This window comes from Aulonocara sp. 'chitande type north' Nkhata Bay, linkage group LG12 (genome assembly GCF_057382095.1).
Source record: "Aulonocara sp. 'chitande type north' Nkhata Bay isolate Kocher_YH1m ecotype deep benthic linkage group LG12, A_spYH_male_GT1.1, whole genome shotgun sequence".
Lineage (NCBI taxonomy): Eukaryota > Metazoa > Chordata > Actinopteri > Cichliformes > Cichlidae > Aulonocara > Aulonocara sp. 'chitande type north' Nkhata Bay.
Window position 1 is genome coordinate 34,439,192 of NC_141355.1, and position 13,610 is coordinate 34,452,801.

The window sequence follows — 13,610 nt, forward strand, 5'->3', positions numbered from 1 at the left end:
TGGCACGGTGGTTAGCACCGTTGCCGCACAGCAAGAAGGTCCTGAGTTCAATTCCATCATCAGGCCGGGGTCTTTCTGTGTGGAGTTTGCATGTTCTCCCCGTGTTTGCGTGGGTTCCCTCCGGGTACTCCGGCTTCCTCCCGCTGTCCAAAGACATGCAGCTTGTGGGGATAGGTTAATTGATTAATCCAAATTGCCACTATGTGTGAATGAATGTGAGTGCGACTGGTTGTCTGTCCCTGTGTGTTGGCCCTGTGACAGACTGGCGACCTGTCCAGAGCGTACCCCGCCTCTCGCCCTATGACAGCTGGGATAGGCTCCAGCTCCCCCCGCGACCCTGAAAAGGAAAAGCGGAAGCGAATGAATGAATGAAATAAGCCAATCTGGAACCAGCAACAACGTTCAAAGTTGAATTAGCTTTCTTCTCCATTCTGATGATCAGTTGAGCAGGTTATCTTCTCCATGTCTGTATGCTTAAATGCATCAAGTTGCTGATGTGTGATTATATATTTGAGATAACAAACAGTGGAACAGGGGTTCCTATCAAAGTGGGCAGTGATTGCATCACTATTAAATGCAATCACTGCCCACTTTTTTTTAAATGGAACTTAAGGCAGGTTTAAATATCTGATCACATGTCGTAAAACCCTCTATCTTAGTGATGCATAACAATCATGCAATTAAAACAACTGTCAGTAAATTTTACAAGAATGTTAAGAGAACTGATGGTATATAAATTGAAATAGACGATTTGTAGTTTTTAGAAAACTTTCCCATGTTTTCCGTTCGGGGTATTTTCAGTGTGGAGATATATTTAGCTGTAGGATAAATTATTATTAATGTCAATGTAAAAAAGAACAGGCTTATTTAGTGTACGGAGTAACTGGCAATAGTAGGGGATAACCCTCCTGACATAAAAGCCTGAACCAGTGTTAAGACCACTTGAAATTTCTAACTTGAATAAGATCTCAGAAACGTAAGCTACTTTATAGTTTAGTTTTGATTGGATTTTATATTAACATTAATTTTCTGAAATTATTTTTATGCAGAAAGCTTTTATCTGGTACTGCTGTTTTGAGTCATAAGAGCACAGTCTTGTTTTTAACCATTCTGGAGTTTCCAAAATACGACTATAAGTCAATGTGAAAGCATATTTGGAGTTATGCTCATGATTTGCAGCGTCACACGTAATGTTCCAGTCTCTATAAATGAGTTTATGTTTCAAACCAAGTCAGAGATAACATGCCAATGGTGTTTATTCAAAGATAAAATAGGCAAAGTCATTTCCCTGAATACAGCTTAAAAAAGAAAAAAAGGCTCCAAAATCTGAACGTTAAAAATGAAATGGACTTTTAGAAGGGGAATATAAATATATTTTTAGTATGCCTATATATTTTGGTAGTGTAGACAAATGTTTTCAGCGCTGATTACTTATCCTCTACTTATTTTCCCAAAGTATCAGAGTACTGAATGTACCCAGTGGTGATATGTAGCTGACAAATGGCAGGACTTGTGTTCCACAGTGAGGCAACAAGTTTACAATCAGTGTTTCCCAATTAGCTGAGGATTACACTGTTAATACGTAGTTTCAAGTTTAACACATTTTTTCAACTGCTGTAAACATTAAGACAAAACACTGTAGCAGGCGGTTACAACACGTTATTTCATTTTGATGTAAGAAAAAAAAAAGTAACTTTTAATACATCACTATTCTTGTGCAGTTCAATTTTTTTTTACAGTAAGTCAAAAGGAAAAGAAGCACCATCTTACTATTTAGCTGTTATCCAATTTACTTTCAAAAAAGAAATTCTCCTTAAAAATGTGTCATAGTAAATATCATAACTTCAGAGAAAATAACCACAAAACAAGATCTTTTATATAAAAAACAGTTTAACAATTTGTTTTTTCAGTATAAAACATTACACAGAGCCAGGCCAATCAAACAAATTCACTGCCACCATTTCAAATAATCATTAACTCCCCAGTCAAACGCTCTACATTAACATACAAAGGGTTTACTGTCTTTAAGGGGTTTTCTGTACTTTTTATCTAGTTATTGGTAAATATAACAAACACAAAGGCTAACAATCACTCTTCGTTTGCTATAATATTAATAATAAAAAAGAACAAAGGTGAACTCCTGGTCCGTTCAAAGCCCAAGCCCCCAAATTTCTGGTCAACATGGCATCTATGCAGTCTTCTGCTGGCCCTTCTTCCCAATGAGGGATTTGTGAATGTGGGGAATGACACCTGAAAGCAAAAGGAAATGTACATGAGATTTACATATATAATCTGTAAATAGAATACAATCTGTACACAGATGGTTTATATAAGATATCGATTAATCAGTCCAGAAAACTGCCAGCTCACCTCCTCCAGCAATGGTTGCCTTGATAAGGGAGTCCAACTCCTCGTCACCACGAATGGCCAGCTGCAAGTGGCGAGGAGTGATACGCTTCACTTTCAAGTCTTTGGAGGCGTTACCCGCCAACTCTAGTACCTGGAAAAAACAAAGAAACAAGGATTCATATCAACAAAAAAATTAGCTACAGTGAAAACAACCAAAGCTGACATTAAGTAACACTGTTAATCAAAACAAAGTTTAAAATGGAGGGAATGGGAAGTCTTACTTCAGCGGTGAGGTACTCAAGGATGGCAGCACTGTAAACAGCTGCTGTGGCTCCTACACGACCGTGGCTGGTTGTGCGAGTCTTCAAGTGCCTGTGGATACGACCCACTGGGAACTGTCAGGAAACAGAAGTAAGATAGTGGTCGAATTTCTTTTTCAAAAGCAAACGTCCTGTGGCGTTTAACACCTGCAGCAAAGCCACAAACTGCACCACGACAAATGATTGACATTTACCTGCAGACCAGCTCTCTGGGAGCGCGACACCGCTTTTGCCTTGGCTTTGCCACTGTCTTTTCCTGCTTTGCCACCAGCCTGCATTGAGTGATTAAACGGAAAAGAAGAAGATGAAATCAGAAAGTGGAAGCAAATGTGAAACGAATACGCCTGACTTGTATTAAATGAAAAATAAAAGACTTAAAGTGACATAGCAAAATCGAATCTGAATAAATTAGAGAGTCACCGCTGAGCTCTCCGTGTTATTGTTCTAGTAGTTTACGTTACGCCCGGTTCAACAGTTGTCGCTTTCCCGCCAATCAAAAATAAAACAGAAATGAAAAGTAGCAACGTTAACCGGCCCCGGAAACAGCAAGTATACACCCTAAAGATAAAATAACCGATTTAATAGAGACAATAACGACTCCGTTCCTTAAAAAATACGAGAACCTGTCAGCAGGTTGCTGGCAGTGACCCCGCGACAAACAAAACAGACGCGCCGCCTTAAGACCGTCAGCGGTCAAGTTTTCATTCAGAGATTTTGACAAAGAAAGTTGGACTTACAAAGTCACTTGGACTCAAATAAAACACAAAGTAGTCTTTACTAATTTGCATCACCTGCAGACTTATTTTAAAGGAATTATTCAGCAGCTAACAGTTAACCAGCCGTTAAGCCAACGAACTAGCTAAAGTTAGCTTGCAGTTACTGCTAAAGCACCATCCACAGGCTACACCGACTCAAAGAGCAGTTTAATCTCTTAAATGAGCGACCCACCTCCAAAAATTTGCAAATATACCCAAAACAACTCGGAACAAACACTCAAAGCTTAAAAGCAGTCTACTTTTAGCCGAAAATCCACACGAATCGAACTTCTTACGGTAACGATAATGCTAATGGTTTAGCTGTCAGTTAGCTTCTTAGCAAGCTTGTTAACCACACACATTCTGCGCGGATTTCCCCAGTTCAAATTCAAAGCAGGACTTTCTACAACTGCACAGTTATTCAAGCTAAAAAACGGCAATATATCCTATAACACGTTGAGCATTACCCCGAGTTCACATACCATTTTTCCCGACGCGTTATTTTATTGTAGCGCTGAGTAGATTCCAAACAGTTTCGGCTCCCGAAAGCAAAGAAACAATAAACCTTTTCGCAAATCGTTTGCATGCAACCCCTCGTGGGAGCCGAGAGAGCCAATAGGAGAGTGCGTTGTTACTTCGAATCTCAGTCTAAACCAATAGCCTTGCCCTTTGCAGAAATTCCACCCATCCCCCACCCTAAGCTCATCGTGCCTGTCTTTGCGCACGAAACCACGAAGTAGGCGGGACTGTGTGTTTGTGTGTAGTGTCCTTCCAGGGACATCCATCCTAAAACCGTACAAAATACATAACAAAGCGGGCTATAGCTCGGATTAATTCAGTGAAATCCATGAAATTCAGTGCAAGGACACGAATAACGTCTTCAAACGTGTATATTATTCTACTGGCGTCATACATGAATTAGTTATGGCTGTAAAATGATCTCTAAATGACATGTACTCCACTGAACATATGCTACAAATAATCAATAAGCAGTTATGGATTGCAAATACAGTATCTCCTCGAATGTCATCTGGAAAGCCGTTACGTTGTCTTGACAGGCAGGAGAAATAGCGAATGAAAACTTGGGCTCTTCGTCTGATGTTTTAACTGACAGGCACAACAGCCAACCGGAGCTCAGCAGTCAGCGTCCGGTTGCCTCCGTGAGCTCGGTAACAAGGGGGGTGGGGGTCAAAGATACGCAGAGAAAACGGGCTGCTGGTGGCGAAGATGGCGGATGGGGATAGTGGTAGTGAGCGCGGTGGCAGCAGCGGTGGCGGAGGGGGTGGAGGCGGCGGGTTTCAGCATTACCAGCGGGAACCGGAGACCCAGGAACTGGCGTCGAAGCGGCTGGACATTCAGAATAAACGTTTCTATCTTGACGTAAAGCAGAACGCCAAAGGCCGGTTCATCAAAATCGCCGAAGTCGGAGCTGGCGGCTCCAAAAGTCGGCTGACCCTCTCTATGTCAGTTGCGGCGGAGTTCCGTGACTACCTGGGGGATTTCATAGAGCACTACGCCCAACTTGGGCCTAGTACTCCGGAGCAGATTGCTCAGTCCTCCGGTGGGGATGACACCGGGCCTAGACGGGCCTTGAAGAGCGAGTTCCTGGTGCGTGAGAACCGAAAATACTACCTCGACCTAAAGGAGAACCAGCGGGGTCGGTTTCTCCGGATCCGACAGACCGTCAATAGAGGCCCTGGTTTCGGAGTCGGAGTGGGTGGCATTCCCGGTGCTGGCCTGCAGGCTGGACAAACCATCGCACTCCCGGCCCAAGGCTTAATAGAGTTCCGTGACGCCTTGGCCAAGTTGATAGACGACTACGGGGGAGATGAGGAAGAGCTTGCCGGTGGCGGAGGGGCCGGGGGCTACAGCGAGCTTCCGGAGGGCACCTCAATCATGGTGGACTCCAAGCGGTTCTTCTTTGACGTTGGATCCAACAAGTATGGAGTTTTCTTGCGGGTGAGCGAAGTAAAGCCCAGTTACAGAAACTCTATAACAATCCCCTTCAAGGCGTGGAGCAAGTTCGGGGGAGCGTTCAGCCGCTACGCCGAGGAAATGAAAGAGATCCAGGAGAGGCACCGGGATAAGATGTACGAGAGGAGAGCCGGAGAGGAGTCGGAGGGAGACGATGTGGACGACGATTGATGCAGAGAGGAGTGGTGGCTATTTGTGATGGAGCTGACAACATGATGCAAAGCCTGGATATAAACGGAGAGAGAGGAACGACTATTCTGTGCATGATGAAATGAATCCGGAGTTAAATAATTAAAAAAAAAAAAGTATATTTGACTGAGAAATTACTGTCTATATAAGAGAATAATGTTATAAAGTTTAGGTGGATGTTATAGCTAATTGAGTGCAGACTGCAGTAGTCAGCTCCTGTATGAGATTTCCCCTTTGATTTAAAAAATATATATGAATATATATATAAATATAAATATATTGATTGTCCATATGACCTCACATGTAGCCCAGCAAATTAAGTTTGGCAGAGACACAGCAGTAGATTACCGGTACCACTTTCTAGTTGACATCAAATGGTAAGAGCTCACCTGGCGCTGACCTGTAGTCTGTGTGATGATAATAAGGAAGTGTGAAACATGTGACATACCCAAACCAGCAGGTGCAGTGTGCCAGTGAGCCAGAGCACCTGCACCGTTCACCATGGCTGTGTGTGTTTCTTGTCTAAAGTGACCTGTAATGAACAGCTTGCCCAGACAGACCCACAACGCTCAGAGCCACAGTTTCAGCTACATGGGAGTGGGGTGGCACCCTTGGCATCGCCGGACATCCTCTCAGCCCAGTGAGGTTCCCTGTAAGGTGATCTGTTACAAGCACACGACTCATTTGGATTCTACAGACAATCCAAATGAGTTCAAATGACCTCCCACCCTTCTTCTCTCCTTGTTTTGCACCCTTCCACTTTCCCTCCTGGGCATTCCTCAGGTGCTGACTTCTTGCTCCGATAGCTGAATTGCGGTGTGGCCTGCTCACACGTGGCTCGTTGTGTCTCAGGGCTGGCAAGTCCCATCTGTATTTTGGGGTATATATCTATATATATCAGCACTACCTGTGCCTGTGCATCATCCTCAAGAGGTTCTGGGTGCAGATCTGGTCAGCCAGTTGCTGCAGCTGAGCCATCTGTGGCAACTGATGATGTCTCCTAAGATGCATGGCCACGTCTGACCCCTGTGACCTTCTTCTCAAAGGGGGACGCAGTGAGCTCAGGCCTGTAGCACTGGTCACGAATTTAAAAAAAGCTTAATATTGCCGGGCTTGAGCTACAGTCTCAAGGGTATTGATCTTGTTGACTCACTTAGGGTTCACCATTTGGATCCTCTAATCTTGAACTCAGACCATTAATGACTGAAGTATTATTCAGTCTGATTGTAACATAAATTAGGTGCTTTTGGAAAACTAAAACCCATAATGGGGTGCTGTACCTAAAGGAACATAAAGAAAAATATATATACTGGAAGAGATTTACTTACTAAAAAAGATCAAGTATAGATAGAATTATTTTTCAAAAGAGATATATTAAAATATGTCTTAGAAATACGAGACATTTAATAGATAATGCTGCCTAAAGTGGCTTATTTAAAACACTAAACTTGGATGCAAATGTCCAGGGTGATATTTCATACCTGCTTTTTTCCTAACATGTCTTTTTTTTTTTCCTTAGAGGAAATTAAAGAGAGTACAACAAATTGATAACAGAGTATGTTATAGCAATTTATAGAAACAACTTCACTGAAGTAGTTTGTCAGCAAACACTCAGCACTCCAGTTCACTTTACAGAGCATCGAGTTGTCCCCTCGTTTCAGTCCACACCTTTTAACCCATGTTTTGTCATGAATTGGCTTTCCATCAGTTGCCAAATGGCGCAAACATAAACACCTGAAGTCATCGACATTTCGTCTTTAGTGCTCCTTTTTAAAATATGATCATTTTTGCATGCCTGCTCTTACGCGGAGCTGCCTTGTGTTCTTTTCTTTTGCATATTCTGATTGCTGTATAATGGTATTTATCCATATTTTTTGAGAGCGGTTTAAAGTTTTATTTCTGCATTGCAATAGACAAAAGAAAGTTTACTTCACAGCCTAATTAAAAAAAAAGCCACAACTTTCCCACATATTCTGGGAAATGTCACTCTCATTGTCCCATTTCCTTTGGTGTGCAAAACCTCTCGTTGAATTTTACTTTACCCACTTCAACACAGCAGAGAAATGCCATATGAAAAAAATAAACACCTGGGAGCAATAGTTTTTTTTTTTCTTTTCTATTGATATGAGTATACTATATATGATATTACACATGCGATTGAACTACATCCTTCTTCCTGTACTGTGTTACGTGAAATGGCAGCTGTTTCAGTCATGTGTGTTCTGCTGTATTCTACCAAGTTCCTTTCAACGAGAAATAAAAAAAAAAAAGATTTTTTGCTCAGGAGAGGTGTGGTGTTTTTTTTTGTTTGTTTGTTTTATTTCCCAAAACAAAAGACAGACAGCAAATAATATACTTGCTACCTAAACCCATAAAGTCTCAGCAATATAATCAAAAATGCTTTCATTACTATGCAGACGTCAATAATATGTCCTTGTAATGCTGGGTGTGATTGAACAGGAGTCTAAAACTTGATATTCAGTTTAATATAATAAGAAAACTATCAAATATTCAGATTTTTAAGAAGCTGCAAGGAGAGAATTTACTTAGAAATACCTTTATTAATCTGATACAGTTACCTGCTGTAGCTTCAAGATGATTTAAAAAATTTTCATTTAAAATTTGTGGAGTTACATGATATGACGTGGTATGACACATCAGTCCTTGAAGCCCTTTATCAGCAGTAGAAGAAGTATTCTATTATTTAATTTACGTACTGGTATATAGGTATGACTGCAGCTTATTCTCTTGTAACAAGTCAAGGCTGAGTCTGTTTTGTGCACAGTCCAGTTTAGTACAATGGTTTCTAGCCCTTCGTCATGAGTGGTGAGGATGGGACAATAAAACATAATCTGTATTTAAGACGTCTATTATAAAAATGAAATAAATTTTACACTAAAGTATCAACTGCAGTGATAATGCATTTGATAGAAAATTTGACAGAAAACATCCAGTTCCCTGTGTGAAAATGCCTTGTTGTTGTCGGAGGAGAACGGCCAGACTGTTTCAAGGTGATAGGACGGCAACAGCAACTCAAATAATCAACTGTTGATAAACCGAGGTATCTAGACAAGCATATATAAATGCGCAATATGCTGAACATTGAAACTGCTACAGAACAGTAAACTGAACCTATTTTGCAAACGTGCTCACTACAATTGGACAATAGAAGCTTAAAAAAATGTTGCCTGCTCTTATGAGTCTTGATTTCTGCTGCCACATTCGGGTGGGAGGGTCAGAACTGGCTGCAAACAACATAAAACCATGGATCCATCATGCCTTATATATTAATTTGGGCCCCTTAGCATCAGCTGATCGTGGTTTAACAACATATCTGAGCATTATTGCTGACAATTTCCATCTCATTATGACTACAGCATATTCATCTTCAGATGTCTTATTCCAGCAGGATAGCACACCATGTCACCATGTCAGCGATGTGCGGTCATCAAAAAAAAAAAAAACTGTGTGGTGCTGTCATGTAAAGCTGGATGCAAATCTCTGAGGAATGTCTTAAACACCTTGTTGACAGGAAGAAGTAAATAATAATAATGAACTTCCAACAGGCAGATTAAGATAAGCAGCAACATTCATCCATCTATCTAGTTTCCATTTTAGGGCTGGAGCCAGTCCCAGCTGTCATTGGATGCTTGGTAGGGTACACTCTGAAGAGGTGACCAGTATATCACAGGGCTAACACAGAGAGACGGACAACCTGTTATGCTCAGATTCAGATCTACTGCCAATCATCAGTTAGTCTAATATGAATGTCTTTGGATTGTGGGAGGAAGCTGGTGTACTTGGAGAGAACCCACATAGGCAGAAAAGTGATGTTAAATAACGTGATAGTTTATTGTAGTTTATTATTATCTTATAAAAAAAAAAAAATTCCTAAAAATAGATATCCATACAGGCCTAATGACTTCTGAAATAAAATGAATTTCTTTAATTAGTTTACTCTTTTTCACCTACAATACGCAATTTGACTTAAATCTTTTTCTTGTTTTTTGGGGGGGGATAAACAGCGCTAACCAGTGAGTTGAAAAAGCATTTCACTAGCTGGGCCCACATTCTCATTTTAGGCTTGACAGCGTTTTAATAGGTAAAGGTGAATGCTTTACCTACTAAATGAATTGAGCTCCGGTTTGGGGAAGGCCTTGAAGGGGCCTGGCGACAGCTCCTGGGCCTGGCAGATCCCCATGTACTAAATAGAAGTGAAGAAGTTAAAGAATTGAAAACAAGGAGGGTGGGGAACGTAAACGAGAATGAACAGTTTGCAGAACTGGGGGAACCTATATAGATGACAACTGGAAGGAGTGTGTTTGGAGGCGTGGTCCCGCTCCTGAAATTCTGATACATAATCTCCAATAATAAGTCATACGACCAAGGTATTATCCCTCTATATGAGGTATATCCGGGCTCATTTAGTTTCCAGCTAATCTCCTTACAGCACACTTTCACACCAGGATGGTTCAGAAAGTAAAGCGTCTGTTAACTGGAACAGACGTGCAGTCACTTACACCGTCGGAAAATCAAAGGAAACATATCTTATGGAGAAATTATCATCAGTATGTTCAGAGGAGGTCCGGAGACAGGTTCACTAGTGAGTACAGCCATTTTAAAACATGGTGGACACTCTGTCATGGTTTAGGAATGCCTTACAGCCAGTAGTGTATGCAGAAAACTAAAGATTATGATCCACCATGCACTACCATCTGGAAAGCATCTGATTGGCAACAGCTTCATTTTTTTTTTTAGCATGACAATGATCCCAAACCCTCAGCCAATACAGCAAAAGCATATGAGGGAAAACACATGCACAATGGAATCCTATCAGTGAGAGACCTGACTCAACGTTACTGAGCAGCATGGGATCATCTTGAGAGCGAATAGAAGGAAGGAATAAAAGTTCAATATACAAATAAGAGCTCTGAATTCCTTCGAGAAGCCTGGATAACAGTTCATGAAGACTACTGTTCACATTTTCCTAGCAAAATAAAAATAAAAATGGTATGGCTCAAGACTTTTGCACAGTATTGTGTTATTTAGTGTTAATATCGTATGCAAGTATATAAGTGAGCCTTTTTATATTACTCTAAAGCACAGTGCAGTGTGGTGAACATGTATATGGGAAGCTGCTTGGCTTTTTCTGGTTTCTGGGTAATGGAAACCTTACTCTGTTCAAAAAACTCAGTTCATGACGTTTATATTAATCATCAGCTGAGGTCGTGTTTACGGAGTCAAGCTGTGAAATCATGAGGTTTCTAACAGTTCAGCTGCGTGTCAGCGAATTGATTGAGCTCAGAGTGACGTTTCTATGTGATGCACTGCTTTGCTTCGTCTGGACTGGTTTCATCAGGATTTGTCAGGACTGCCGCTGAGGAAATGATAAGAGCCAGAGCAGAGCCAGAGCTCTGTGGGATCAAACTAGAGATGTGATTACGTTTCCAGTTTCACAATTTCTAAATAAAAGGATCAGAAGCACTCAATGTTTTCCTGAAAAAGGCACCTCATACTTTCAGTAAACCCTCAATATGACCTCAGTGATTCATGAACAACATGAACGACTCGGATTTAATGTGCCAGCTTTGTAGTAATGATGCATTGTATCTCCAGGCTGTCTGCTACCACATTTTGTTTCCCAAATATCGTTGCAGCTGTTCAGGAGGTACGTCTCTTTGATGCTTAGCAGCAGCACAGTTCACTCTGTGATTCACAGCAGTGATGCTAAATCCTGCTTTGTACTCCACTGTCTCTAACCTTGCAGTTCATCCGAACATCATGGGCCTTACATCCACACATACACATTTAAGTTCACACAAACAGCACCACCCCCTCCGCCATGGGTTAGCCAGTTTATATGATCTCCCTGAGCTCAGAGTGATGAAGAGTGCGCAGAGAGGCTAAACGAAGAGGGACGGAGCACTAATGGGAGAGAATGAGAGAGAGAGTACAGCTCAAGGGCATGTAATACCATGCTGAGCTGGGTGTCAGTGGAAGAAGGGATTATTTCACATGGTGCTGGTGTCCTGATGGCCTGCTCCAGAAATACAAGCCACACTAAGCTGCCCATCCATCATTCAAAGCAGACAAGTGTGAGAGGTGATGAAGAAGACAGTGGATTGGATCTCTATGAGGTGGTGGGGGTTAAAGACATCACCAAACCTCTGCCTCTCGTGACACACTCAGCGAAATGTATCCATGCATGTATGGAGTCCACCTTGCAGGTGATGCATGTGAGTAGATGAGAAAAGGAAGTGATATTTTCAGAAGGAGGCTGTATGTCAAGTATGTCCATCGTCTTCTGATATCCAGTTCATGGTAACAGGAGTGCTGGAGTCTATCCCAGCTGCTGTAGACTAAGAGGCAGGATACACCCTGGGCAGGAGACTGTTGCATACCAAGCACAGAGAGACAGACAACTATGGTTCCTACAAGGTCATGACAATTCCTGATGAAACCAGTTCAGACTTACAGTATTTTGACCACTGAGTGACACGAAGCTCTGTCATAGAGCATTTTGTCTACACACATTAACACAACGTCAGCATCACTACTTTAACAGTTCTGTTGTGTAAGCAGCATCTCAGCTGATGATTAAGATAAGATAAGATAAGATAACCTTTATTAGTCCCACACGTGGGAAATTTGTTTTGTCACAGCAGGAAGTGGACAGTGCAAAAGTTATGAGGCAAAAATTAGAATACAATAAGAATAAATACAGTACACAGCTGTACAGAATAGAATAAAATAAAATACTATATACAGTAGAATAAAATAGAATAAAAATATACAATAAGATAAAAATAGAATACGAATACTATATACAACTGAGTAAAAATACAACGATGCCAGAAAAGATTATTGCACTTAGTGTTATTGCATATGTGTGGATGTGTGTGTTTGTTCAGTTAAAGTCTTTGTTGTGGAGTCTGACAGCAGTGGGGAGGAAAGACCTGCGAAATCTCTCCGTCCCACACCGTGGGTGCCGCAGTCTCCCACTGAAGGAGCTGCTCAGTGCTGTCACAGTCTGCTGCGTGGGGTGGGAGACGTTGTCCAACAGGGATGACAGCTTAGCCGCTATTCTCCTGTCACTCACCACCTCCACTGGGTCCAGAGGGCATCCTAGAACAGAGCTGGCCCTTCGGATCACCCTGTTCAGTCTCTTCCTGTCCCCAGCAGAGATGCTGCCGCCCCAGCAGACCACACCATAAAAGATAGCAGAAGCCACCACAGAGTCATAGAAGGTCTTCAGGAGTGGGCCCTCCACCCCAAACGACCTGAGTCTCCGCAGCAGGTACAGCCTGCTCTGCCCTTTCCTGTAGAGGGCGTCTGAGTTATGAGTCCAGTCCAGTCTGTTGTTCAGATGAACACCAAGGTACCTGTAGCTGTCCACAGCCTCAATGTCCATACCTTGGATGTTCAGTGGTTGCAGTGGAGAATGCTTGTGCCTGCGGAAGTCTACCACCAGCTCCTTGGTTTTACTGGCGTTGATCTGGAGGTAGTTCAGCTGGCACCAGTCCACAAAGTCTTGAGTCAGTCCTCTGTACTCCTTGTCGTCCCCATCAGTGATGAGGCCGACTATTGCAGAGTCATCAGAGAACTTCTGCAGGAAGCACTGGGTGGAATTGTGGGAGAAGTCTGCAGTGTAGATGGTGAAGAGGAACGGAGCCAGAACCGTTCCCTGTGGGGCCCCCGTACTGCAGACGACCCTGTCCGACACACAGCCCTGAGTCCTCACATTAAAGCCAACTTCAAGAATCAGTCTGAACTCATTGTCTATAGCAGAGTCAGAGATGTCTAGAAACCAGAAAATGTTTAGTATCAGTGCAGGAAACAGTGTGAAGGACAGCGTGATTTAAGTACTTTCTGTCAGAAAAAGAAATATAAAACACTTTTATATTGATAGAGGATTTATTGGTCACATGTTCATTGAACCATTGCTCAAATGTTTCATTCTAGATCAAAATGGATTGACTAAAGATCACCCACTGAGCTTCACAGTTACAATGACCAGCTCTAA

At 42.0% G+C, this 13,610-nt stretch overlaps 2 protein-coding genes across 4 annotated transcripts; one reads left to right on the forward strand and one right to left on the reverse strand.

Annotated features, from left to right (window-relative positions):
- Window positions 1–1,238: 1,238 nt before the first annotated feature.
- Window positions 1,239–4,082, reverse strand: h2az2a (H2A.Z variant histone 2a). 3 transcript variants are annotated; one of them, XM_086315327.1, is made up of 5 exons: window positions 3,903–4,082; window positions 2,864–2,941; window positions 2,631–2,744; window positions 2,371–2,500; window positions 1,239–2,250 (listed from the first exon to the last, which is right to left on the reverse strand). In XM_086315327.1, the coding sequence occupies exons 1-5, from the start codon at window positions 4,008–4,010 to the stop codon at window positions 2,189–2,191; spliced, it is 492 nt and encodes a 163-aa protein (XP_086171453.1). In that variant the 5' UTR covers window positions 4,011–4,082; the 3' UTR covers window positions 1,239–2,188. The 3 variants fall into 3 exon arrangements, with proteins under 3 accessions (XP_086171453.1, XP_086171451.1, XP_086171450.1); XM_086315325.1 differs by having other exon boundaries at window positions 3,907–4,062; XM_086315324.1 differs by lacking the exon at window positions 3,903–4,082 and having other exon boundaries at window positions 2,864–2,947.
- A 137-nt stretch (window positions 4,083–4,219) lies between these two features.
- Window positions 4,220–7,873, forward strand: LOC147317904 (transcriptional regulator protein Pur-beta). Its single transcript, XM_086315323.1, has one exon. It carries the CDS (start codon window positions 4,652–4,654, stop codon window positions 5,567–5,569), a length of 918 nt encoding a protein of 305 aa, XP_086171449.1. The 5' UTR covers window positions 4,220–4,651; the 3' UTR covers window positions 5,570–7,873.
- Window positions 7,874–13,610: the final 5,737 nt, after the last annotated feature.